Genomic DNA, 27,870 nt, shown 5'->3' with positions numbered 1-27,870 from the left:
TAATGTAGAGAAAAAGAAAAGGTGTCATGGAGAAATTTCTGCCGTGCTAGAGCTGCCCCAGTCAACTGAGAGTGCTGTTATTGTGAAGTGGAAACTTCCACTTGAAGCGGTAGGCCACACGAGCTCACAGAACAGGACCGCAGAGTGTTGAAGCACAGAGATGATTTTTTTACGCACTGTCCTCGGTTGCAACACTCACTACCGAGTTCCAAACGGCCTCTGGAAGCAATGTCAGCACAAGAACTGTGAGAACTGGAATGAAATGTTCAATGAGCAGGGGTCCACATACTTTTGGCCACATTGAGTCATTCACGATGCTAACTCAAGTGAGTGAATGGTTTCTGAAATTGACATATGACAGAACTGAGCTTACATGTGATTAGAATTACATTTACTGTCTTATTATTAGGCCTGCCATTGACGGACCTACAGGCCTTCATCTCTATCTGGTCCCAGTCCGCCACTGGTATCACCTCATAACAAAATGAAGGCTACATGAAATGTCATATACAAGTTATTTTTTACCAGAAGTTAAGAGTGAAGACAGATGCATCCATGCATGTTCATTTCTGATCCCACAATGTTCTCTTATCACAGATGCTGAGTGTGAGGTTCAATCTACTTGCACACCCCGGGAGGACCTGCCCCCTGTTCAGGAGTGCCCCAAACACCCTCTCATGGTCAAGATGTTCCATTCCATTTCCACCAAACTCTTCAGAGGAGCTTCAGAAATACAGTGTGCCTGGACTACCCGGCATAGACAGAAGAGAACTAGCCACACCTCTGAGCCTGGTTCCTCTCCAGGTTTCCTCATTCTAGGGAATTCTTCCTGACCCCTGTGCTTTTGCTTCTGCTTAGCTTGCTCTATGGGGTGTAGGCCAGTTGATTAAATGCCTAACCTCATTTTTAACCACGTAAAATGGTTTGAAAATGTGACGCTGCCTGCTCAAATCCTATTTGGGGGGGACACTACACGCAACACAATAGGTTAACAAAATGTAAGATCAATTTCTTCACTGCCCATATGGAAATAGAGGTTTGCATAGCTGATGCCAAACATGGGGTCGATATCCTAAAAATTCATGCCACCTGCCGAACTGAAAACATTGTACAAACAAACTGTGCGTTTTAATGATATAATTTTGAATGAAACAGTAACAATGTAGGAAAAGCAAGTAAAAAAACAAAAACAGGCCCTCAGTGTCATATCATGGTTGTTAACTGCTTGGTCACACACACATCAGTATAAAGCAGCCGTTATGCTCATTCATGAGTCTCCCACTACATAGTCTTAGAGTTAGTAACAATTGACATAATCATGGTCAGAAAGTGTGTGGGAGTTCACAATTGCAGCTTTGAACAGTTTACATGTGAACAAAAGGAACAGCAAGTAAACAGTACTACAAAAGTCATTTGATGCTGATTTGCTTATAGAGACATTGATTGCTGAGTTCACCTTGTACAAAAATACAGGTCCCATGTAATGTTATTGGTTTATATTGCATCATAGGTGTTTGTCTGAGCAAACAGGCACAGCTGTGGCTACCAAAAACATTGAAACAAATATATAAATGCTTTGTTCAATTCATAAATGTAGTTAGTGCACAGAATTCTCTCATACAAAAATACAGGTCCCATGATGCTAGTTTGCATGAGGATTTGAAAAACAGGTAACACGGCAGTGAAACGTTGGTAAATTAATGAGTACCAGAGTTAAGTGTTGGTTTCTAAGAGCTTATTGTATCAGACATTAAAGGTGATCTATGGTTTACAATAACATGAATGAACAGACATTGGACTGACAACACTTGGACAAGGATACATTTCCCATGTCACCCTGCGTGCGCCCGAGTGACACGTAAATGGTGTGTTCAAGACAACTCGGAAAACTCCAACATTTTCGACTTGGAAATTCGGCGTAGAAAGAGGAGGCCCAAGTTTTCCAGTTTTTCGACCTGGTAGTTAATTTCACTCACCTGATGTCCCAGGTCTGAATCAGTGCGTGATTAGAAGTACAGGATTAAACACCAATAGTGTTTTGGCCTTCGATGACCAACATTGAACAGCCCTGCTCTACGCAAATAATGTATGTTAATTTTAAATCAGAGTTCCCGACTTGTCATAAATGCACCATAAGGCATGGCCAGGAAGGTAAAGCATGAACAGTTTAAACCCTACATTACATTTGGTCCTCTACAGTGGGGATGTTAAGTGGTACTTCAGTAGTTTCCTCCATTCTTTCCTTCCATCGATCTATCCCTTGCCTTTTCTATCAGTCCATATCTTGATCACCCACACTCTGGCGAAGGTATTCCTCATAGAGCTTCTTCTACAGGGAGGGAGAGATACGCAGTTAGTGGACAAGCACACACACACACACACACACACACACACACACACACACACGCACACCACTGCATGCTCGCACACACACACACTACCTTCTTGGTCTTTACCACCTCCTGCACATAATCCAGCTTTTCCTGTAGCTGCCTCTTCTGTCGGCCAGAGAGAGTGGGCCGAGTTCTGCAGAGAGAGAGAGAGTGAGAGATGCTTTAGGCATAATTCATTGATAACTGGTGGCACTTGAAGTTGAACAAGAATGCCGCAGTTTGAGAGTGTGCTCAGCTCTTACCTGAAGGAGAAGCGAGCAAGGATGAGGAGTATGAAGGAGAGGAAGATGAGTCCACCACAACTGTACAGCTGGTACTCCACGGACATGGAGTCAAACACTCTCACTACAGGAGTCTGTTGGGGACAAAGGGTAAAGAGTCACACAAACACAAAAACTTCCCCCACTCCGTCTCACACACACACACGACCATGGTCAGATTAACCCCACCCACCCCGTCTCTCTCTCTTACAAATACACTGACCAGGTAGAGAGAGAGGGCCTCGATGCCGTCATGCCCCAGGGCCATCTCTAGCAGCTCTCTGGAGAGGCTGCCCAGCACCAGGGCTGCCATCAGCATGAAGGGCACACTGAAGCCCAGAAGAGCCAACACACAGCCCTTACAGCGCGCCCGCCGGTTCTCTACACTGGTCTGCCTGAGGGACAGAGAGAGGGGGGGGGGGTATTGTTGTGTTGGAAAGGAGAGAAGATCAGTGATGTTTGCTCGTGTCATCTACAATATCCTCAGTCAAACATTTTTTTCAGCAAGTTGAGAATGAGTGTAGACGTAAAACACAAAGTATGCAGGCGTGTGTTACCTGTCGTGGCTGAGTGTATCTCCAATGGCCTTAGTGATGAGCTCACAGTCCTTCTCTAGTGAGTTGAGTGTGTTCTGGACCGTCTGGTTGATGGTCTTCTCGATGGTGCGACATGCTTCCTCAATCTGGTTCACACAGCGACTGGGCTGGGGTGGGGACAAGCAGGTGGAAGTGAAATTCCAAAACATACGTACATAGAATACATACATCTTGATTTATTTAGCTAGGATAGTCCAAGATTGCCCAGGTTGGCACATCCAGTGACTTTCAGGTGCAGTGTACAAAAAGGTGGGTGCGGTAGCTACCTTGTTGGGGTTGGGGACATAGATGGTAGGCATGTCAAAGCCACACTTGTTGAGTCCCGGCCGCTTGCACAGCTCCTGGACAATCTGCATCATCACCCTCTGAAACAGCCATTCACATGACAGGGAGATTAGATGATGTCATAAACTAATCAGAAAATTCAAGCAAGCAACACCCCCCCCCCCCCTTATACACCACTGCTACTATGTTGTTATCTATGCATAGTCACTTTAATAACTACCTACGTGTACATATTACCTCAACTAACCGGTGCCCCCGCACATTGGCTCTGTACCATTACCCCCCTGTATATAGTCTCGCCATTGTTATTTTACTGCTGCACTTTAACTGCTTATTACTTTTATTTCTTATTCTTATGCATATTTTTTTTTTTAAATGCATTGTTGGTTAGGGGCTCGTAAGTAAGCATTTCACTTTAAGGTACATGTGACTAATAACATTTGATTGCACAACTCCGCCAGGACCTAGGATCAAGGGAGACACTCAAGTTTTTATATATATATTACCTCTTGGTGATGTCATTCGGAAACATAATGTTTACTTTCACTGCTATGCGGATGACACACAGCTGTACATTTCGATGAAACATGGTGAAGCCCCAAAATTGCCCTCCCTGGAAGCCTGTGTTTCAGGACATAATGAAGTGGATGGCGGCAAATTTTCTACTTTTAAACTCGTACAAAACAGAAATGCTTGTTCTAGGTTCCAAGAAACAAAGATCTTCTATTGAATCTGACAATTAATCTTGATGGTTGTACAGTCGCCTCAAATAAAACTGAAGGACCTCGGCGTTACTCTGGACCCTATCTATCTTTTGACGATCATATCAAGATGGCTTCACCCTCGACATCCACTGTGATTATTATTTGACCCTGCTGGCCATGTTCTGTTATAATCTCCACCCGGCACAGCCAGAAGAGGTCTGGCCACCCCTCATAGCCTTGTTCCTCTCTAGGTTTCTTCCTAGGTTCTGGCCTTTCTAGGGAGTTTTTCCTAGCCACTGTGCTTCTACACCTGCATTGCTTGCTGTTTGGGGTTTTAGGCTGGGTTTCTGTACAGCACTGAGATATCAGCTGATGTAAGAAGGGCTTTATAAATACATTTGATTCGTGCAAAAATCAGAAACTTTGTCCAAAAATGACACTGAAAAATGTATCCATGCTTTTGTCACGTCTACTGCAATGCTCTACTTTCCAGCTACCCGGATAAAGCACTAAATACATTTCAGTTAGTGCTAAACACGGCTGCTAGAGTCTTGAATATAACCAAAAAATGTGCTCATATTACTCCAGTGCTAGCCTCTCTACACTGGCTTCCTGTTAAGGCAAGGGCTGATTTTAAGGTTTTACTGCTAACCTACAAAGCATGTCTGAGAATGGACTTCTAAATACAAGCATATTTAATTACTTTGCAAAAATGAATGATTACACTTACAAGGCCAACCTTAAAAGCACTACATGGGCTTGCTCCTACCTATCGTTACGATTTGGTCCTGCCGTACATACCTACACGTACGCTACGGTCACAAGACGCAGGCCTCCTTACTGTCCCTAGAATTTCGAAGCAAACAGCTGGAGGCAGGGCTTTCTCCTATAGAGCTCCATTTTTATGGAATGGTCTGCCTATCCATGTGCGAGACGCAGACTCGGTCTCGACTTTTAAGTCTTTATTGAAGACTCATCTCTTCAGTAGGTCCTATGATTGAGTGTAGTCTGGCCCAGGAGTGTGAAGGTGAACGGAAAGGCACTGGAGCAACGAACCGCGCTTGCTGTCTCTGCCTGGCCGGTTCCCCTCTCTCCACTTGGATTCTCTGCCTCTAACCCTATTACAGGGGTTGAGTCACTGGCTTACTGGTGCTCTTCAATGTTGTCCCTTTGAGGGGTGCGTCACTTGAGTGCGTTGAGTCACTGACGTGATCTTCCTGTCCGGGTTGGCGCCCCCCCTTGTGTTGTGCTGTGGCAGAGATCTTCGTGGGCTATACTCGGCCTTGTCTCAGGATGGTAAGTTGGTGGTTGAAGATATCCCTCTAGTGGTGTGGGGGCTGTGCTTTGGCAAAGTGGGTGGGGTTATATCCTGCCTGTTTGGCCCTGTCTGGGGGTATCGTCGGACAGGACAACAGTGTCTCCTGAACCCCTCCTGTCTCAGCCTCCAGTATTTATGCTGCAGTAGTTTGTGTGTCGGGGGGCTAGGGTCAGTCTGTTATATCTGGAGTATTTCTCCTGTCTTATCCGGTGTCCTGTGTGAATTTAAGTATGCTCTCTCTCGGAGGACCTGAGCCCTAGGACCATGCCTCAGGACTACCTGGCCTGATGACTCCTTGCTGTCCCCAGTCCGCCTGGCCGTGCTGCTGCTCCAGTTTCAACTGTTCTGCCTGCGGCTATGGAACCCTGACCTGCTCACCGGACGTGCTACCTGTCCCAGACCTGCTATTTTCAACTCTCTAGAGACAGCAGGAGCGGTAGAGATACTCTGAATGATCGGCTATGAAAAGCCAACTACCATTTACTTGATTGGATTATAAAATAAAACTGGCCAACTCCGTCCCAGCCAACTGTCAAACTTGTTCATATTGTAGATATGTATAAAGTGTGTGTAATAGGGAATTTCCTGGTGTAATAGACATAAAAGTGGTCGTTGATAAAGTTTAAAAAAATCTCTGGTTTAGTACAATTTGCAAGAGGGAGAAACCTCCAGCACAGAAGCAGAGAAAACCAGTATGTCCTCAGAACTGGCACCTTTAGACTGGCGCCAATACTATCAGCAGATAGGTTATGGACTTATCCTTCACGTCTGACCTCCAAATCTAGTGACCAAAAACCTTGCTCGAACAGAATCATGTGCATTACAGAAAAGGAAAAGCACAATGCATTGCGTTAAGCACTAAACTGAACATTAATTTTATTAATCTTACAATTTCCCACTAGAGTGTGTGTGTGTGTGTGTGTGTGGTGTACCTGTCTGTCCGACTCTCCCCCGGCCTCGTCGGCCTTGCTGAGGTAGAAGCGCAGACGGTCACCGTGCTTCTCGTTGAGCTTCTCCACGATGTTGAGGGTGCGTTTGCACAGCGCCTGGCCCATGGGGTCAAAGAACACCAGGATGAGGTCACACAGCTCGCCTGGGAAGGGACAGAGACGAGCCTGTTATGTTCTGTTCAATTAGCCAGATAGATAAACAAATGCAGAAACATGAAATACTGTAGCCATCTTCACACGCAGATGGTGTGTGTGTGTCATGATGAAACACCGAGATGAATAAGAAAACAGTACATTCACACACCATACACCACACACACACACAGCGCCATATTGTGGTGACCTACCCAGCCACATGATGGCCTGGTCCACATCGAAAGGGTACTTCATGTCCCCGTCCACCAGGCCAGGAGAGTCCACAAACGTCACCAGGCTGAAGCGCTTTTGCCGCGACGTGCAGATCTCAGTACCCAGGTACTCAGACACACCTACAGGCAGAGAGAGAAAGAAAAATTAAAGAGTGAGACCTTTACTTGAATGGTATTTTCAAACATTTCACTCAGTGCTGACTAATGTTTAGAATGGGTTGTCAGTCATGCTGTCATCACCATTGCATTTCTATCACACCATATACAGTGGCAAGAAAAAGTATGTGAACCCTATGGAATTACCTGGACTTCTGCATAAATTGGTCAAATCTGATCTTCATCTAAGTCACAACAATAGACAAAGACAGTATGCTTAAACTAATAACAATTTCATGTCTTCATTGAACACACCGTGTAAACATTCACAGTGCAGGGTGGGAAAAGTATGTGAACCCTTGGATTTAATAACTGGTTGACCCTCCTTTGGCAACAATAACCTCATCCAAACGTTTTCTGTAGTTGCGGATCAGACCTGCACAACGGTCAGGAGGAATATTGGACCATTCCTCTTTACAAAACTGTTTCAGTTCAGCAATATTCTTGGGATGTCTGGTGCGAACCGCTCGAGGTCATGCCACAGCGTCTCAATCGGGTTGAGGTCAGGACTCTGACTTGGCCACTCCGGAAGGCGTATTTTCTTCTGTTGAAGCCATTCTGTTGTTGATTTACTTCTGCGTTTTGGGTCGTTGTCCTGTTGCATCACCCAACTTCTGTTGAGCTTCAATTGGAGGACAGATAGCCTTACATTCTCCTATAAAATATCTTGATAACCTTGGGAATTCATTTCTCTGTCGATGATAGCAAGCCGTCCAGGCCCTGAGGCAGCAAAGCAACTCCAAACCATGATGCTCCCTCCACCATACTTTACAGTTGGGATGAGATTTTGATGTTGGTGTGCTGTGCCTTTTTTTTCTCCACACAGTGTTGTGTGTTCCTTTCAAACAACTCAACTGTAGTTTCATCTGTCCACAGAATATTTTGCCAGGAGCGCTGTGGAACATCCAGATGCTCTTTTGCGAACTTCAGACGTGCAGCAATGTTTGTTTTGGACAGCAGTGGCTTCTTCCATGGTGTCCTCCCAAGAACACCATTCTTGTTTTACGTATTGTAGACCCGTCAACAGAGATGTTAGCTTCTTCCAGAGATTTCTGTAAGTCTTTAGCTGACACTATGATTCTTCTTCTTAACCTCATTAAGCATTCTGTGCTGTGCTCTTGCAGTCATCTTTGCAGGACGGCCACTCCTAGGGAGAGTAGCAACAGTGCTGAACTTTCTCCATTTATAGACAATTTGTCTTACTGTGGACTGATGAACATCAAGGCTTTTAGAGGTAATTTTGTAACCCTTTCCAGCTTTATGCAAGTCAACAACTCTTAATCTTGGGTCGTCTGAGATCCCTTTTGTTCGAGGCATGGTTCACATCAGGCAATGCTTCTTGTGAATAGCAAACTCAAATTTTGTGAGTGTTTTTTATAGAACAGGGCAGCTCTAACCAACATCTCCAATCTCTTCTCAATGATTGTACTCCAGGTTAGCTGACTTCAATTAGCTTTTGGAGAAGTCATTAGCCTAGGGGTTCACATACTTTTTCCAAAGTACACTGTGAATGATTAAGTGATGTATTCAATATAGACAAGAAAAATACAATAATTTGTGTGTTATTAGCTCAAGCAGACTGTCTGTTGTTGTGACTTAGATGAAGATCAGATCTAATTTTATTACCAATTAATGCAGAAATCCAGATAATTCCAAAGGGTTCACATACTTTTTCTTGCCACTGTATGACAGGGGAGGGAGGTGTTTCCTGAGTCCTACTATGACGCTGACTAATGAGGTTGAATCAACTCTGAAATCTCACCTTTGAGCTCGTGTAGAGGTTTGAAGTGTGGGTAAAGGTGCAGCGTGGCATTTCCCTAAAATACACCAAGAAACCAAACAAAGTTTACATTCTGCGAGAAAAACACATCCACCATACACCGTGTGAGCACTTACTCAGTGAAAAGGTAAAACCCCTCAAAGTACCTCAACGAAAGTGCATGAATTGAGGAGCAAACTGAAGTTGAAGAGGAAATTCCCTCAGAACTGTACCAGCTGTACTCACTGTGAGAGACTCTCTCTTGCGCCCACTGGTGACAAAGCTGAAGCCTTGCGTCTCAATGGCCACTCCTGTACGCTGGATGTGTTCCTCCACATACCTGAGACAAAAAGTTACAGCAGACATTTTAACAAGAACTCTCTCTGGTATTCACATTATACTAGGTGTATGTCCACACACACACATTAACAAATGGACCATGGGACATAATTACAATGACTTTGAAGCAAAAGGAAGCATAGGGGACAGTAGCATCAGTGTAGGGAAAAGTCCCAGTCTCTGATGGAATACTTTTCAAAGTGCATCCTTCTCTGCACTATTTCTGTGGTTGTCAATGGTAACCTTGATCTGATTGAACATTACCAGTTGATGAAGGAGCTCTTGCCGGCAGAGTGGTTGCCCATCAACATGACCGTGATCTTTTTCCTGGGTGCCAGCAGAGTCACGCCAACTGACTGGGCCACTGCTACCAGCCCTAGAATGGAGACATGGAGGGATGTGATCAGGCCAATTAGCTAATCTAACATGGGCTAGCTAGCTATGATATAAATACTAGGTGTAAAAACTTGCTCGTTGATGTGATGAGTTTCGTATAATGCCGATTGATCAACTGTTAGTTTACTAGTACTAGCCACTAAGCTATAGCTAGCCAACTAATCTAGCTGCCACTAACAACTCCTACTGGTAGTTACGTTAAAGCGACAATCCTTAACTGAAATATTAACAGTGTCCTCCCCTCCAGTTTCAGTAAAATACAACCACTTCAGTAAAATACAACCACTTCAGTAAAATACAACCACTTCAAATCCATAGACTACGCTATGGATGCAAGGGTTCTGATGGGGTTCGACTGTTGAACTAAGCTCAGGCATTTACACGTTATATTCTTCATGAATCAATGGGTAGCTACATACCATTCATTTATAAGCAACTAAGTAAGGTGTCCCCCCCCCCCAAAAAAAATGATCAATGACCAATGGGTAAAATCATTTGTTAATTCTGTAGATAATCCTCTAAAATCAAATGATCCAAACTTAATTTCTCTATCACAATCCGTTCAGTGTAGGGCAGCCCCCAAAGTGACTCCTCTTATCAACTGTGTACAAGAATTTCCTTTGTGTTGTCTTAGGAATTCAGTATTGTCTGTGTTGGCCTTGCCAACCCCCATTTTCATACCTCTGAGAAGCAAAGATAACACCATCTCTCACTCACACACATAAAAGTATGTGGACACCTCTTGGCAGAAGAATGACCTTACTGAAGAGCTCAGTGACTTCCAACATGGCATTCTATCCAACAAGTCAGTTCATCAAATTTCTGCCCTGTTAGAACTGCCCTGGTCAACTGTAAGTGCTGTTACTGTAAAGTGGAAACATCTAGGAGCAACAAAAATCGTCTGTCCTCAGTTGCAACACTCACTACCGAGTTCCAAACTGCCTTTGGAAGCAACGTCAGCACAATAACTGTTCGTTGGGAGCTTCATGAAATGGGTTTCCACGGCCAAGCAGCCGTACACAAGCCTAAGATCACCATACGCAATGCCAAGAGTCGGCTGGAGTGGTGTAAAGCTCACCGTCATTGGAGCAGTGGAAAAGCGTTCTATGGAGTGATGAATAACGGTTCACCATCTGGCAGTCCGACGGACAAATCTGGGTTTGGCAGATGCCAGAAGAATGCTACCTGCCTGAATGCATAGTTCCAACTGTAAAGTTTGGTGGAGGAATGGTCTGGGGCTGATTTTCATGGTTCAGGCTAGGCCCCTTAGTTCCAGTGAAGGGAAATCTTAATCTTGAATAGGAAGGCCGACCGCAAGCCAGGCTTAAATCGCCCAACATCAGTGCCGACTTCACTAACGCTTGTGGTTGAATGGAAGCAAGCCCCCACAACGTTGTTCCATCATCTAGTGTAAAGCCTTCCCAGAAGAGTGTAGGCTGTTATAGCAGCAAAAGGGGGGACCAACTCCATATTTAATGCCCATGATTTTGGAATGAGATGTTCGACGAGCAGGTGTCCACATACACAACATAACCAAAAGTAGCTGATTGGAAGTTAACTTTACAGTAATACTATTTCTCAACAATTCAGGTTTTGAATCCAAACAACTCAGATGCTTACAAAAAGGGTCTAAGATTAATTGTTCTTTCTCTTATTTGTTCCTGACCTGCTGTGGTGAGATACTTTCTCTCTCCACCCCATGGACTTTTGGGACATGGCCTTTCAGGATATGATTTCTCTCTCTGACCATGCTTAAAATAATGCCTTGTAATTCTTGTTAATGCCTTGTAACTTAAGCTTTATGCCTTGTATGTGAATCCATTCATTTTACAAAGTAATTAAATACACTTGTATTTAGAATTCTATTCCCAGACATTTCTTCATTGCCCATTACTGTTACTCAAGTCTCCATGCATATTCCTAGTTATACTATGGAGCCAGATTAAGATAATTAATTTAATGGGATAATTGCTAAGTCTTATTACTTGTCACATGTGAGGTATATAAACTCAGCAAAAAAAGAAACGTCCTCTCACTGTCAACTGCGTTTATTTAAAGAAAACTTAACATGTGTAAATATTTGTATGAACATAAGATATCGGTCGACCGATTAATTAGGGCCGATTTCAAGTTTTCATAACTATCGGTAATCGGTATTTTTGGCCACCGATTTGACTATTATTATAAAAAAAAAAATGTTTTACACCTTTATTTAACTAGGCAAGTCAGATTAAGAACACATTCTTATTTTCAATGCCTAGGAACGGGGTTAACTGCCTTGTTCAGGGGGGATTCGGGGATTCGTTTTTGCAACCTTCCGGTTACTAGTCCAACGCTCTAACCACCTGCCTTACATTACACTCCATGAGGATCCTGCATGGCAGGCTGACTACCTGTTACGCGAGGGCAGCAAGAAGCCAAGGTAAGTTGCTAGCTAGCATTAAACTTATCTTATAAAAAAACTATCAATCTTAACATAATCACTAGTTAACTACACATGGTTGATGATATTACTAGTTTATCTAACGTGTCCTGCGTTGCATATAATCGATGCGGTGCCTGTTAATTTATCATTGAATCATAGCCTACTTCGACAAACGGGTGTTGATTTAACAAGCGCATTTGCGAAAAAAAGCACTGTCGTTGCACCAATGTACCTAACCATAAACATCAATGCCTTTCTTTAAAATCAATACACAAGTATATATTTTTAAACCTGCATATTTAGTTAATATTGCCTGCTAACATGAAATTGTGTCACTTCTCTTGCGTTCATTGCACGCAGAGTCAGGGTATATGCAACAGTTTGGGCCGCCTGGCTCGTTGCAAACTAATTTGCCAGAGTTTTACGTAATTATGACATAACATTGAAGGTTGTGCAATGTAACAGGAATATTTAGACTTAGGGATGCCACCTGTTAGATAAAATACGGAACGGTTCCGTAAAACGAGATGATAGTTTCCGGATTCGACCATATTAATGACCCAAGGCTCGTATTTCTGTGTATTTATTATATTAAGTCTATGATTTGATAGAGCAGTCTGACTGAGCGATGGTAGGCAGCAGCAGGCTCGTAAGCATTTATTCAAACAGCACTTTCGTGCGTTTTTCCAGCAGCTCTTCAAGCATCGCGCTGTTTATGACTTCAAGCCTATCAACTATAATGTAATATAATTTGTGGAACGTTCCAACAGGCATCTATTCCAAAAACTTTGTAAATAACAAGGTTGCCAAAAAAACAACGCATACAAAGTTGTATAGCGGCAGAATAAGATACCCGGGTAGGGAGTGGTCTATTTCATTGCGTTTTTCATCACGTTTATTCCGAAAAAATGTCTGTCCTCACTCTGGTTGCCTATGGACAAACATTAAGAATAAGCTACGTGGTGAGTTGATGCCTATTCGGCAGCTAGTTAGCTAGGTTTGTATGCATTGCTACTTTGTATGCGTTGTTGGTTGGCAACCTTTTACTTTACGTTTTTTGGAACAGATTCCTGTTGGAACGTTCCACAAATTATACCCACCCCTTCAAGCCTATCAACTCCCAAGATGAGGCTGGTGTAACCAATGTGAAATGGCTAGCTAGTTAGCGGGGTGCGCGCTAATAGCGTTTCAAACATCACTCGCTCTGAGACTTGGAGTAGTTGTTCCCCTTGCTCTGCATGGGTAACGCTGCTTCGAGGGTGGCTGTTGTCGATGTGTTCCTGGTTCGAGCCCAGGTAGGAGCGAGGAGAGGGACAGAAGCTATACTGTTACACTGGCAATACTAAAGTGCCTATAAGAACATCCAATAGTCAAAGGTATATGAAATACAAATCGTATAGAGAGAAATAGTCCTATAATTCCTACAACCTAAAACTTCTTACCTGGGAATATTGAAGACTCATGTTAAAAGGAACCACCAGCTTCCATATGTTCTCATGTTCTGAGCAAGGAACTTAAACGTTAGCTTTCTTACATGGCACATATTGCACTTTTACATTCTTCTCCAACACTTTGTTTTGCATTATTTAAACCAAATTGAACATGTTTCATTATTTATTTGAGGCTAAATTGATTTTATTGATGTATTATATTAAGTTAAAATAAGTGTTCATTCAGTATTGTTGTAATTGTCATTATTACAAATAAATAATTTTAAAATCTAAAAATTAAAACCAAAAAATAAATTTAAAAAATGTACAATTCGGCCGATTAAATCGGTATCGGCTTTTTTTGGCCCTCCAATAAATCGGTATCGGCGTTGAAAAATCATAAATCGGTCGACCACTATAACAAGATTCAACAACGGACATAAACTGAACAAGTTCCACAGACATGTCACTAACAGAAATTGAATAATGTGTCCCCGAACAAAGGGGGGGGGGGTCAAAATAAAAAGTAACAGTCAGTGTCTGGTGTGGCCACCAGCTGCACTAAGTACTGCAGTGCGTCTCCTCCTCATGGACTGCACCAAATTTGCCAGTTATTGCTGTGAGATGTTACCCCACTCTTCCACCAAGGCACCTGCAAGTTCCCGGACATTTCTGGGGGGAATGGCCCTAGCCCTCACCCTCCGATCCAACAGGTCCCAGACGTGCTCAATGGGATTGAGATCCGGGCTCTTCGCTGGCCATGGCAGAACACTGACATTCCTGTCTTGCAGGAAATCAGCCATACTGCTCATTCTGTGCGTGGTGACATTGTCATGCTGGAGGGTCATATCAGGATGAGCCTGCAGGAAGGGTACCACACAAGCTCAGTCCGATGATGCTGTGACACACCGCCCCAGACCATGAAGGACCCTCCACCTCCAAATCGATCCCGCTCCAGAGTACAGGCCTCGGTGTAACGCTCATTCCTTCAACGATAAGCGCAAATCCGACCATCACCCCTGGTGAGACAAAACCATGACTTGTCAGTCCTGTCTGGTCCAGCGACGGTGTGTTTGTGCCCATAGGCAACGTTGTTGCCGGTGATGTCTGGTGAGGACCTGCCTTACAACAGGCCTACAAGCCCTCAGTCCAGCCTGTCTCAGCCCATTGCGGACAGTCTGAGCACTGATGGAGGGATTGTGCGTTCCTGGTGTAACTCGGGCAGTTGTTGCCATCCTGTACCTGTCCCGCAGGTGTGATGTTCGGATGTACTGATCCTGTGCAGGTGTTGTTACACGTGGTCTGCCACTCCGAGGACGACCAGCTGTCCGTCCTGTCTCCCTGTAGCGCTGCCTTAGGCATCTCACAGTACAGAGATGGCAATTTATTGCCATGGCCACATCTGCAGTCCTCATGCCTCCTTGCAGCATGTCTAAGGCACATTCACACAGATGAGCAGGGACCCTGGGCATCTTTTTGGTGTTTTACAGAGTCTGTAGAAAGGCCTCTTTAGTGTCCTACGTTTTCATAACTGTGACCTTAATTGCCTACCATCTGTAAGCTGTTAGTGTCTTAACGACCGTTCCACAGGTGCATGTTCATTAATTGTTTATGGTTCATTGAACAAGCATGGGAAACGGTGTTCAAACCCTTTACAATGAAGATCTGTGAAGTTATTTGGATTTTTACGAATTATCTTTGAAAGACAGGGTCCTGAAAAAGGGACATTTCTTTTTTTGCTGAGTTTATAATATACTGCATATTCACATATGAAATATTACTGCCCACTACACAAGTTACTGGAGTTCTCTGTAGGATGGCCAGAATTAGGGTGACTAAAACAATGGAGGTCAGAGAAAGAAAAAAAGAGATAAGTGTCAAAAAGAAAAAAAAGAAAAAAAATTTAAATTTTTTTTTAAAAAAAATAACAAAAAAATAAATAAAAAAAAAATTAAATAAAATAAAAATCGGGAAAATTGCATCGTGTCAGCTATTCTGTGCCAGAATTAAGGCTGCTGACTATACTCACTTCTGTCATCATGAAGTGCTTTGAGAGACTAGTCAAGGATCATATCACCTCTACCTTACCAGTCACCCTAGACCCACTCCAATTTGCTCACTGCCCCAATAGATCCACAGACGATGCAATCGCCATCACACTGCACACTGCCCTTTCCCACCTGGACAAGAGGAATACCTAAGTAAGAATGCTGTTCATTGACTACAGCTCAGCATTTAACACCATAGTACCCTCCAAGCTCATCATTAAGATTGAAGCCCTGGGTCTGAACCCCGCCCTGTGCAACTGGGTCCTGGCCGCCCCAGATGGTGAAGGTAGGAAACAACACCTCCCCTTCGCTGATACTCAACACTGGGGCCCCACAAGGGTGCGTGCTCAGCCCCCTCTTGAACTTCCTCTTCACCCATGACTGCATGGCCAATCACGCCTCCAACAACAGTAGTAGGTTTGAGTACCAACAATGACGAGACGGCCTACAGGGAGGAGATGAGGGCTCTGAGAGTGTGGTGCCAGGAAAATAACCTCTCACTCAACATCAACAAAACAAAGGAGATGATCGTGGACTTCAGGAAATAGCAGAGGGAGCACCCCCTCATCCACATCGACGGGACCGCAGTGGAGAAGGCGGAAAGCTTCATGTTCCTTGGCGTGCACATCACTGACAAACTAAAATGGTCCACACAGACAGTGTGGTGAAGGCGCAGCAGGGCCTCTTCAACCTCAGGAGGCTGAAGAAATTTGGCTTGGCACCTAAAACGTTCAATCTTTTACAGATGCACAATTGAGAGCATCCTGTCGGACTGTATCATCGCCTGGTACGGCAACTGCCCCGCCCGCAAACGCAGGGCTCTCCAGAGGGTGGACGCATGACCGGGGGCAAACTACCTGCCCTCCAAGACACCTACAGCACCCGATGTCACAGGAAGGCCAAAAAGATCATCAAGGACAACAATCACCTGAGCCACTGCCTGTTCACCCCACTATCATCCAGAAGGCGAGGTCAGTACAGGTGCATCAAAGCTGGGACCGTGAGACTGAAAAACAGATTCTATCTCAAAGCCATCAGACTGTTAAATAGCCATCACTAGCATATTAGAGGCTGCTGCATATATATATACACACACACACACACAAAAAAAAAAAAATATATATATATATATATATATACACACACATATATACGTATATATACACATATATGTATACATACATATACATATATATACACACACACACTTGAAATCACTGGCCACTTTAATAGATGGAACACTAGTCACTTCAATAATGTTGACATATTTTGCATTACTCATCTCATATGTATATACTGTATCTTAGTCTATGCCGCTCTGACATTCCTCGTTCATATAGCCTTAATTCCATTCCTTAGATTTGTGTGTATTAGGTATATGTTGTGAAATTGTTAGATATATTGATTGCTAGATACTACTGCACTGTCGGAGCTAGAAACATAAGCATTTCGCTACACCCGCAATGACATCTGTTAAACACGTGTATGTGACCAATAAAATGTGATTTGATTTATACAGGGGGTACCGGTAGGGGGTACCAGTAGAGAGTCAATGTGCAGGGGCAACGGTTAGTCAGGTAATATGTACATGTAGGTAGAGGTAAAGTGACTACGCATTAGGGATGCAACAGTACAGTGGGCCCACGGTTCGGTATGTATGAGGGTTTGTGGGCCACGGTACAGTTTCTGTATCTTTATATTTAAGAAAAGTGCGCTTGTATGACTCATACAGGGGACGAGTTTGCAAAACGTAGCTCTTCATTTCCCAATCCAGTACATAGTGAACCTTCACAGTGAGGTAGCTTAGAGTTGCTCTGGAGGTCCAACTATCAGTGGAGAGATCTAGATAGGGTGTCTGTGTCAATTCATCTCCGTGGTGTTTCATAGAGTTTGGGAATTACTTTCTTTGCTGCTGAAATGTGTGCGGGAGGGGACATTGTAACGCGGTTCAACTTTTTCATCAGGAGACGGAATCCCGAGTCAGTAACCACCGAATAGGGCTGCAAATCTTTGGCTATGAATACTATAAATACACCGCTTTCGTTAATTCTTTTTGTTTTTCTGAATTTGTCAGAAATTGTTGTTGGAAGGCAGCAGCGAGAGCTAACGAGTGGACTCTCCTTGCTCCAGCTCCACCTGCAAGGGATACGGCTGGGTGATGGCCACGCAAATGACACGTTAGAAGTGTTTCCACTCGAGTAGCCGACAGTGGCAAAGCAATGCTTGCAGACTGTATTTTGTTTGTTTACGGTCTTCTTACCCTCGTCATCGTATTGAACGCTGAATCCAAAATGTTCCCACACAGCGGATTTGAAAGACGGCAGTGCTTCTTCAAATTTGCTTCTCTCGGTCTCGCTAGCGCTCAACATTATCACCTTGTAGCTGAGAGAATATTTGTTTTTAGTTTCCCATCTCTTCATGGGACCCATTTAGGGAGGTTTCCTACTGAGATGACATTGCAAATCGTCCATTGGTTGTTTAAGGGGGAGGGGGTTGCGGTCACTGCGGTTGCCACATTGAGACATTGTTTTTCAGCCCTCAGGAGACCCCTAACGGCCTGGTGCCCCAAGCAGTTGCCTGCCAAGCCTGTTCACAAGCTGCACGTCTGGTTCTGTGGATCTGAATGTACAACGTGCGTGTAGTCTGCTGCGCAATATGCACGTTTTGGAAATGATAGGAAAATTACAGGCAAATCGTAATTCCACGGTTCACCTGTGTATTGAACCGTAGGGGGCGTACCGAACGTTTCGACAACATACTGTGTACCGTTGCATCCCTACTATGCATGGATAATAAACAGAGTAGCAACAGCGTAAACATTTGGGTGGGACAATGCAAATAGTCCGGGTAGCAATTTGATTAGCTGTTCAGGAATCTGAAGACCCATGCCAAATCTTTTCAGTCTCCTGAGGGGGAATAGGCATTGTCGTGCCCTCTTCACGACTGTCTTGGTGTGTTTGAACCACGATAGTTTGTTGGTGATGTGGACACCAAGGAACTTGAAGCTCTCAACCTGCTCCACTACAGCCCCATCGATGAGAATGGGGGTGTGCTCGGTCCTCCTTTTCCTGTAGTCCAATCATCTCCTTTGTCTTGTTCAAGTTGAAGGAGAGGTTGCTATCCTGGCACCACACTGCCAGGTCTCTGACCTCCTACCTATCGGCTGTCTCATCGTTGTCGGTGATCAGGCCTACCACTGTTGTGTCGTCGGCAAACTTAATGATTGTGTTGGAGTCGTGCTTGGCAATGCAGTCATGGGTGGACAGGGAGTACAGGAGGGGGGCCGGTATAGTACGATTCAATCTTAGTACTATATTGATGCTTTGCTTGTTTGATGGTTCGACGGAGGGCATAGCGTGATTTCTTACAAACTTCCGGGTTAGAGTCCCGCTCCTTGAAAGCAGCAGCTCTACCCTTTAGCTCAGTGTGGATGTTGCCTGTAATCCATGGCTTCTAGTTGGGATATGTACGGTCACTGTGGGGACGACATCATCGATGCACTTAATGATGAAGCCAGTGACTGATGTGGTGTACTCCTCAATGCCATCTGAAGAATCCCATAACATATTCCAGTCTGTGCATGCCAAACAGTCCTGTAGCTAAGCATCTGCGTCATCTGACCACTTCCTTATTGAGAGAGTCACTGTTACTTCCTGTTTTTGTTTGTAAGCAGGAGGATAGCGTTATGGTCAGATTTGCCAAATGGAGGGCGAGGGAGATCTTTGTACGCATCTCTGTGTGTGGAGTAAAGGTGGTCTAGAGTTTTTTTCCCCCTCTGGTTGCACATTTAACATGCTGGTAGAAATGAAGTAAAACAGATTTAAGTTTCCCTGCATTAAAGTCCCCGGCCACAATGAGCGCACATTTTGGTTCATGTCAATGCAGAGCTACACGGAGCCCTCCACATTGTAAAATAATTTGAGAGGTGCACAGCGATGTGGTACGGAGCTCAATTTGGCCTCTGCGTACCTCTGGGGGGTATGCAATTGCGTCACACCATCCACACCGCGCCTCCTTCCACATTTTCTTATCAAGCATAAATTGTCTCTTATCCATAGGATATAGTGTATTTGTCATTTTAGGGAACAATCACTTTAACAAAATGTGTGATTCACATGAATTAATATATTTGATGTGATTAATTAATCCATTAAACGCATGTACTTTTAACATTCTGTGCCAGATAGAACCTTATGGCTGAACCCAGACTGAAAAACAATGAATACATTAACATATGAGGGCCAGGGCTAAGCCAGGGTTTCCCAAACTGCCCCAAGGGCCGAGTTTGGGGAAACCCTGCCCTAAACCACCGCTTATGTTGCTTATGCCTGGAGCCAGCCCTGCTCAGAAATATGCTTTGTGAAGATAGACCCAACGTCTGATTTGTCTTCGTAAAATGCATTTTATAACCAACATTTCAACACTATAGAGCTGACAGGGTACAAATCTGTCGTTCTGCCCCTGAGCAAGGCAGTTAACCCACTGTTCCCCGGGCGCCGAAGACGTGGATGTCGATTAAGGCAGCCCCCCGCACCTTTCTGATTCAGATGGGCTGGGTTAAATGGGTTAGACACATTTCAGTTGAAGGCATTCAGTTGTATAACCAACTAGGAATCCCCTTTCTCTTTCAACGTCATGCTAGCTAGCTACTAGCTAACGCGTTATTCAGAATCAATGAGTCATACCAAATATAGCTAGCTAGCTAAACATACAGGCTGAATTACATTCTGACGGCAAATGTCTGCTGAAATTGGTTGATATCTTCATTAAATCTTCATTTGATGAAACATGAGCTAGCTAACTCACCACTGTCGGCATCGATGTACAATTGATGACAGTCTCGTAAAATGCGCTCATCGCAAGACACACTTCCAGACGAGTCGGCATTTGCCGCGATTCGGCTCTTGATTTTCCCAGACATTGCAAAACGTGAATCCAAACGTATCAATGAAAGTAACAAATGTTGCTTTAAACTATAAACGTATTAACTAGCTACTCATTAAATTTCTGATTGATCTAAAATGCCCCTCTTCTTACTCATTCTAAGTTTAAATCACCCCGGTCGGTTGTAAAGTAACGTCGGGGCCACGTAGTCAACTAGAATACGCAAAGCCTTTCGGGTAGTGTAGTTCCTGGTTCTCCTTTTTCTTTGGTATCATGTCGTTTGCACATGCTATCACCTACTGTGCAGTTAGTTGTATGTGGTCAGTCATGTTACATTTTGTAATAAAAAAGAAAAGGTAAAAATTGCACCACCAACTAACCCTACACACATATACCAAAGTATAATAATTGATATGTCTTTACATAACACTTGGCTTCATCACAAACAAAATAGACTGATATTGTTTAAAATGCCTTTATTTTTGATTCTGGCATTTTTAATTGAAGCAAAAGCTAAACTCAGACGCGTTTCGCCATCATGGCCTCGGTCAAGGAGTAACAAAGAAACAATGAGAGCATGTCTTATTTTGAGCAAACCAGGTTCCCATCAGCCCTGATTACAGAGGGATTGGTTACAGATTAGTCATTGGTGGACACCGCATAGTAAACAGCAATAGGTAATATACATTCTAAATAGATATATTATCAAAATGCATATTAAGGTTAGAAGCATTAGAAGTCCAAGTGGTTCTTGCCTTGAATATGGAAGGACACACATGTATTTCTCACCATTTCTGTAGGGTCTATAGTTTGCTATAACTACTTTGTGGTCTGTTTTTTGCCCTATTACGCTTTTCTATGTTTTATCTTTTGTGGTCCATATTTGCTGACATCTAGTGAGCTTTGTAATGTATGGCTCTTCTCACTATATATTTTTTTGGCCTTCCATATTCCATTGTTATTTTTTGTTGTTGTTGCTCTTTCGCACCCCAGTATCTCTACTTGCACATCATCATCTGCACATCTATCACTCCAGTGTTAATGCTAAATTATAATTATTTCGCCTCTATGGCCTATTTATTGCCCTACCTCCCTAATCTTACTACATTTGCACACACTGTACATAGACATTTCTATTGTGTTATTGACTGTATGTTTGTTTATCCCATGTGTAACTCTGTGGTGTTGTTTTTTGTCGAACTGCTTTGCTTTATCTTGGCCAGGTCACAGTTGTAAATGAGAACTTGTTTTCAACTGGCCTACCTGGTTAAATAATGGTGAAATAAAAATAAAAGGGCCATAACTACTTAGACCTTTCTACTGCTTCTAACCTTAATATGCATTTTGATAGTGCATATATATTTAGAATGTATATAACCTATTGCTTTTCACTGTTTACTATGTGGTGTCCACCAATGACTACTCTGTAACCACTCCCTCTTTAATCAGGGCTGATGGGAACATGATTTGTTCAAAAGAAGACATGCTCTCATTGTTTTGTAACTCCCTGACCAAGGCTATGATGCCAAAACATAGTGATAATGCTGCAGGGCCTTTCTCCGGCCAATCCTCTTGAATGTAAGGACAGTTTCCTTGGTTACCAGTGAGCATGCCTCTCCTTGGCGACCACCTCCAAGAACTGGGAGTGGCTTGCATAGAGGGATAGGCCGGAGTCAAGGTCGATCCAGTGGACTTGCCCGGCATCATCGCCCGCTTGCAATGGGAGCTCGCTCACACTGTTACCTAGGTAACCAGAGCAAAAATCTACATTTCAGAGAACTGCAATGTGTGTACAAATAAAGAGCAGAATGGGGGAAAATGTAAAGGATAAGGAAACATGTTGCATGCTATCCTGCTGAGAATAGCCAAATCCTTATTGTTTTCACTGAATTTAGTCAACATTTTTCCTGCATAGATAAGACTGCCTTAACTTGTTGTTAATCAGTGTCTATAATATCATAAGAGTAATCATTGATTTACCTGTATCATCATGGAAGTTGACAGCAACCGTTTCCATCCAAGAGTTGTCATTATTTCTTGGGTCATCTACATAGCCCTTATAAACCTGAGAAGTAGATGAGGGAAAACAGAGAGAGAGAAAGAAAACAAGTGCTTTATGTCAACTATACAAACAAATCCGAAATGAAAATAAATATGAGGACGATAAATTCTTTCTAGCCTGCTGACCTCCAGACCCGGCGAGTTGAACAGCTGAGTGATGCGCTCGTGGATCCGCTCTCTGTCCTGGGGGGAAGCTGCCAGGGAGTTCAGAGCCTCCTCAGAGAACTCACGCTGCAGGGTGAGGGACACCAGCTCCCCCGGGTCTACCATACCCTACACACTCAAACACACGTCATCGTCCATAAGAATACAGTGAGGTGTAGAGCCATGGTTGACGCCCTATGCGCCCAAGAAGGCCAAGATGATACAGATGTTCAGAGCAGGTGAGGAAGAGGAGGGAGGACTAGGTCAGCAAGAGGAGGGAGTAGTAGGTGAGAGAGGAGGAAAGAGCATATTTTTTGTTGTTGTATTATTATGATTAATAATTTTTTACCTTTATTTAACTAGGCAAGTCGGTTAAGAACAAATTCTTATTTACAATGACGGCCTGCCAAAAGACCTCCTGCGGGACAGGCTGGGATTCAAAATAAAAATAAAATACTACAGGAACAAAACACACATCAGGACAAGAGAGACACCACAACATAAAGATAGACCTAAGACAACAACATAGCATAGCAGCAAACATGACAACACAGCATGGTAGCAACACAACATGACAACAACATGGTAGCAACACAACATGGCAGCAGCACAAAACATAGTACAAACATTATGGCACAGACAACAGCACAAAGGGCAAGAAGGTAGAGACAACAATACATCACGCGAAGCAGCCACAACTGTCAGTAAGAGTGTCCGTGATTGAGTCTTTGAATGAAGAGATGGAGATAAAACTGTCCAGTTTCAGTGTTTGTTGCAGCTTGTTCCAGTCGCTAGCTGCAGCGAACTGAAAAGACGAGCGACCCAGGGATGTGTGTGCTTTGGGGACCTATAACAGAATGTGAATGGCAGAATGGGTGTTGTATGTGGAGGATGAGGGTTAGACAGAGGAGGGAGGAAGGAAGGAGTTTAAAGAATCCCACTGACCCCTGGGATGGCCCATTCCCCACAGTCTCTCCTCTTGATGGACACAAACTGCAAAACTGGCAGTTTGGACACTGGGTGCGACACTTGCTGTCCAGCTGAGTCTCTCTTCCACCTGTAGGGCGGTGACACATACAGTAGCGACAGGTTAAACTATGGAAACTACAGTATGCAAATCTACCCCTAACTCCATAGGCCAGGGGTATTCAACTCTTACCCTACGAGGTCCGGAGTCTTCTGGTTTTTTTGTTCTACCTGATAATTAATTACACACCCGGTGTCCCTGGTCTAAATCATTAATTGCACACACCTGATTAGAGGGGAACAATGAAAAAATGCAGTGGCACTGGCTTCGAGGTCCAGAGTTGAGTTTGAGGGTCATAAGCACTTCTGAGAGAGATGTACAGTTGAAGTCGGAAGTTTACATACACTTAGGATGGAGTCATTAAAACTCATTTTTCAACCACTCCACAAATATCTTGTTAACAAACTATAGTTTTGGCAAGTCGGTTAGGACATCTACTTTGTGCATGAAACAAGTAATTTTTTCAACAATTGTTTACAGAATGATTATTTCACTTATAATTCACTGTATCACAATTCAAGTGGGTCAAAAGTTTACATACACTAAGTTGACTGTGCCTTTAAACAACTTGGAAAATTCCAGAAGATGATGTCATGGCTTTAGAAGCTTCTGATAAGCTAATTGACATCATTTGAGTCAATTGGAGGTGTACCTGTGGATGAATTTCAAGGCCTACCTTCAAACCCAGTGCCTCTTTGCTTGACATCATGGGAAAATCAAAAGAAATCAGCCAAGACCTCAGAAAACAATTTGTAGACCTCGACAAGTCTGGTTCATCCTTGGGAGCAATTTCCAAACGCCTGAAGGTACCACGTTCATCTCTACAAACAATAGTACGCAAGTATAAACACCATGGGACCACGCAGCCGTCATAACGCTCAGGAAGGAGATGCATTCTGTCTCCTAGAGATGAACATACTTTGGTGCAAAAAGTGCAAATCAATCCCAGAACAACAGCAAAGGACCTTCTGAAGATGCTGGAGGAAACAGGTACAAAAGTATCTATATCCACAGTAAAACGAGTCCTGTATCGACATTACCTGAAAGGCCGCTCAGCAAGGAAGAAGCCACTGCTCCAAAACCGCCATAAAAAAAGGCAGACTACGGTTTGCAACTGCATATGGGGACAAAGGTCGTACTTTTTGGAGAAATGTCCTCTGGTCTGATTAAACAAAAATAGAACTGTTTGGCCATAATGACCGTTGTTATGTTTGGATGCTGCCAACCCCGGCAGCATCATGTTGTGGGGGTGCTTTGCTGCAGGAGGGACAAGTGCACTTCACAAAATAGATGGCATCATGAGGGAGGAAAATTATGTGGATATATTGAAGCAACATCTCAAGACATCAGTCAGGAAGTTAAAGCTTGGTCACAAATGGGTCTTCCAAATGGACAATGACCCCCAAGCATACTTCCAAAGTTGTGGCAAAATGGCTTAAGGGCAACAAAGTCAAGGTATTGGAGTGGCCATCACAAAGCCCTGACTTCAATCCCATAGAGAATTTGTGGGCAGAACTGAAAAAGCGTGTGTGAGCAAGGAGGCCTACAAACCTGACTCAGTTACACCAGCTCTGTCAGGAGGAATGGGCCAAAATTCACCCAACTTATTGTGGGAAGCTTGTGGAAGGCTACCCAAAACGTTTGACCCAAGGTAAACAATTTAAAGGCAATGCTACCAAATACTAATTGAGTGTATGTAAACTTCTGACCCACTGGGAATGTGATGAAAGAAATAAAAGGTGAAATAAATCATTATCTCTACTATTATTCTGACATTTCACATTCTTAAAATAAAGTGGTGATCCTAACTGACCTAAGACAGTGAATTCTAACAAGGGTTAAATGTCAGGAATTGTGAAAAACTGAGTTTAAATGTATTAGGCTAAGGTGTATGTAAACTTCCGACTTCAACTGTATCTCTTGCGTAGGGGGTAGGGGTGGCCAACATTGGGCACAGGAGTTGGTTTGACTTTAAAGAGTTTGTGGGAAGGTTAGGGTTAAGTTATCTGAAGAGTAGTTTAGTTTAAGAGATGATGGAATAAAGTGGGAAAGTTACCTGGTAACAATGGGATCTGCTGCGTGATTGGGTCCCCACCGTCCCAGCAAACCTCTCCCAGTCAAACCAGTGCGTCCGCGAGGATTTCTACAGGAGGACAAGAGTTAGCTTACGTATGATGAAATGCCACACATTCAATTATTTAAAATTGATATGAGGTCATATACGTTTAGAACTCTGTAGCAAAACACTACTTAGTAACATGCTGCAGAATGCTAGCTTATCATTGGCTTGTCAATGCTTGAATAGGGTCACACATTTGCCACAGTTGCTTCTGACAGCTCATGCCAAGTAGGCATTATGTTGGAGATTTTAAAGATACACTCAGCAAGATGACATCAGCTTCAACAGAATTCAAATCTGCTAAGAATGATTTTCTTGGGGATTTCCACAATTTGAGACAACAAATGGCATGCTTGGCATATTTGAATGCAGTTGATGTTGTCTGTAAGTAGGTAGTTGTGTATTATGATGTAATCTTGCTGAGGGTCACCATTGTAGAACTGTGTTGGATGAAGGCTCACAGTGGCATGCCTTGCTCCACTCTGTAGTCTCCCTCGTGACTCCGCCTGTCCACATTGCCATCCAGAGCGTTAAACCGCGGGGAGAAAGACCTGTGAAATAACACAACATTGTAAAAATACTTAATAATCATCAATAATGAACTAATCAGTTATAACCACATGTCAGTAAAACAGATGGCAAAATTAATTTGAAACCCTCTCTCTCTCTCTCTCTCACACTCACCTGATGTCCTGATCGGCCCATACAGGCTTGATGAGCACAGATGGGGCAGTGTAGCTCACTGGTCTGTACTGGGGCCAATCAGTATTCCAGTCAACTTTGTCATCAGGCACTGGGAACCGCTGTGTCTCTGAGCCGGGGTACTTTGGGCATCTGGCCTTGATGTGAGGGGCCGAGCAGGACATAGTGAAGACACTGGGCGGTAGCACACACAGACTACAGCCACTGGTACTATGGCTTTTACTAACTCTGGCAGAAAACTGGTAAGAAGAGAATGAGGTGAGAGGCCTGGGGAGGGAGAGAGAGATTTAATATCTAAAAGTAACATTTTAAGTAATCTTAGCCATCTATGATAATAGTAACATAAAACAGGGAGTAGCTACAATGCAGAGAAAAAGGCGGCAGGTGAAAAGAACAGATAACTACCTAATGATACGAATAGAATGATCATGGGTCTCCAAAATTACTTCAGAATGATTCCATACCTGATTCCTGAGGTGCAGAGGCAAAATGGAAATCCGAAAAGGGTAAGTGCTATTCGAATCGGCCCAACCCAGTTTCGTCCCACTCGTATCATAACCAGTCAGTCAACACAGTACAGGCCTGTATACACACTGATCATTCTGCAGTAACCAGGAAATACAGAAAGCCCGCTGCTATGCTTTTCAAAAAGGGAGCGCACTGAATCGTATAGGGATATTTCAGTGTTGTTGCGGACGGCGCAATCATAAATTATTTTGAAGCTGCCTTTGCTCATATGATTCGATGTTTAATTCAGTTTCAACACACTGTACCACAGATACACCACAGCCTGTCGTTTCCAATGTGACAAATGAGTCACAGTGGGCAGAACAAGCAAGGAGGGGGGCAGAGCCAAGCACAAGCTAGCGAGCTCCTATTGACGCGTTCTAGCATATATTTGCATATTTCTGTTTAGGGAACTCCTACTCTGTCAAGTGCGCGTGTTCAAAAACTCAATTCGCCCTTGCACTCCTTCCAAACAATGCCATTTTTTAAAATCTTTGGCAAAGGGTCAAATCTACAGAACTTAGGCCACTCTGTTCGTAGCAGATTGTAGTTTTGGGAACAGAAAACTGTATTGAAATCAAATGTTCTATCGATGAGAAAATTAGCACAACGTCTGCCAAAATCCATCTCGTTCCATCTTCTCCCACTGCCGGCCACTTGGCTTCCTATCATCACCATATGTGGTAGTGAGCGGATACCCGGATGCTTCACACCTAAAGGTCTGGTGAAATATTTGGCTCATTGTTCTATATGTACCTGTACTGTCTTTAGTTTCAACCTGTTTTTTCTGCTTCCGCATGTCGTCATAACGTCACCGGTCAGTCTGCACTTTGATCACAAATAAAACAATGAGCCAGATGTTTCACCGGATGTATAAATCTGAAGCATCCGGTTAGCCTTTCCACTTGGTGGCGTAGACATGAGAGGGATCAGAGAGGAAGAGAGACCCAACTCGGCGGAAAATCTGTCTCCCTCCAGCAGGTGGCGTTTTTTCAGTGT

At 43.6% G+C, this 27,870-nt stretch overlaps 2 protein-coding genes across 4 annotated transcripts; both read right to left on the bottom strand.

The window, feature by feature from the left end:
- Positions 1–1,109: 1,109 nt before the first annotated feature.
- On the bottom strand, positions 1,110–20,480 carry LOC100195113 (EH-domain containing 3). The gene is made up of 12 exons (NM_001140142.1): positions 20,234–20,480; positions 9,393–9,504; positions 9,036–9,129; positions 8,793–8,847; positions 6,854–6,994; positions 6,489–6,649; positions 3,516–3,614; positions 3,211–3,356; positions 2,877–3,048; positions 2,636–2,748; positions 2,442–2,526; positions 1,110–2,329 (listed from the first exon to the last, which is right to left on the bottom strand). Exons 1-12 carry the CDS (start codon positions 20,346–20,348, stop codon positions 2,273–2,275), a joined length of 1,350 nt encoding a protein of 449 aa, NP_001133614.1. The 5' UTR covers positions 20,349–20,480; the 3' UTR covers positions 1,110–2,272.
- A 292-nt stretch (positions 20,481–20,772) lies between these two features.
- Positions 20,773–27,696, bottom strand: nudt9 (nudix (nucleoside diphosphate linked moiety X)-type motif 9). Of its 3 annotated transcripts, none has more exons than XM_014192288.3 (8): positions 27,628–27,696; positions 26,347–26,631; positions 26,124–26,213; positions 25,600–25,686; positions 23,462–23,573; positions 22,499–22,645; positions 22,292–22,376; positions 20,773–22,054 (listed from the first exon to the last, which is right to left on the bottom strand). In XM_014192288.3, exons 2-8 carry the CDS (start codon positions 26,526–26,528, stop codon positions 21,909–21,911), a joined length of 849 nt encoding a protein of 282 aa, XP_014047763.1. In that variant the 5' UTR covers positions 26,529–26,631; positions 27,628–27,696; the 3' UTR covers positions 20,773–21,908. The 3 variants fall into 3 exon arrangements, with proteins under 3 accessions (XP_014047763.1, XP_014047764.1, XP_014047761.1); XM_014192289.3 differs by lacking the exon at positions 27,628–27,696 and adding an exon at positions 26,829–27,195 and having other exon boundaries at positions 26,347–26,603; XM_014192286.2 differs by lacking the exon at positions 27,628–27,696 and adding an exon at positions 26,829–27,194.
- Between the last annotated feature and the right edge of the window lie 174 nt (positions 27,697–27,870).

This window comes from Salmo salar, chromosome 03 (genome assembly GCF_965601325.2).
Source record: "Salmo salar chromosome 03, fSalSal1, whole genome shotgun sequence".
Classification (NCBI taxonomy): domain Eukaryota; kingdom Metazoa; phylum Chordata; class Actinopteri; order Salmoniformes; family Salmonidae; genus Salmo; species Salmo salar.
The sequence above is the reverse complement of the archived record's forward strand: the minus strand, read 5'-3'. Positions and strand labels throughout refer to the sequence as shown.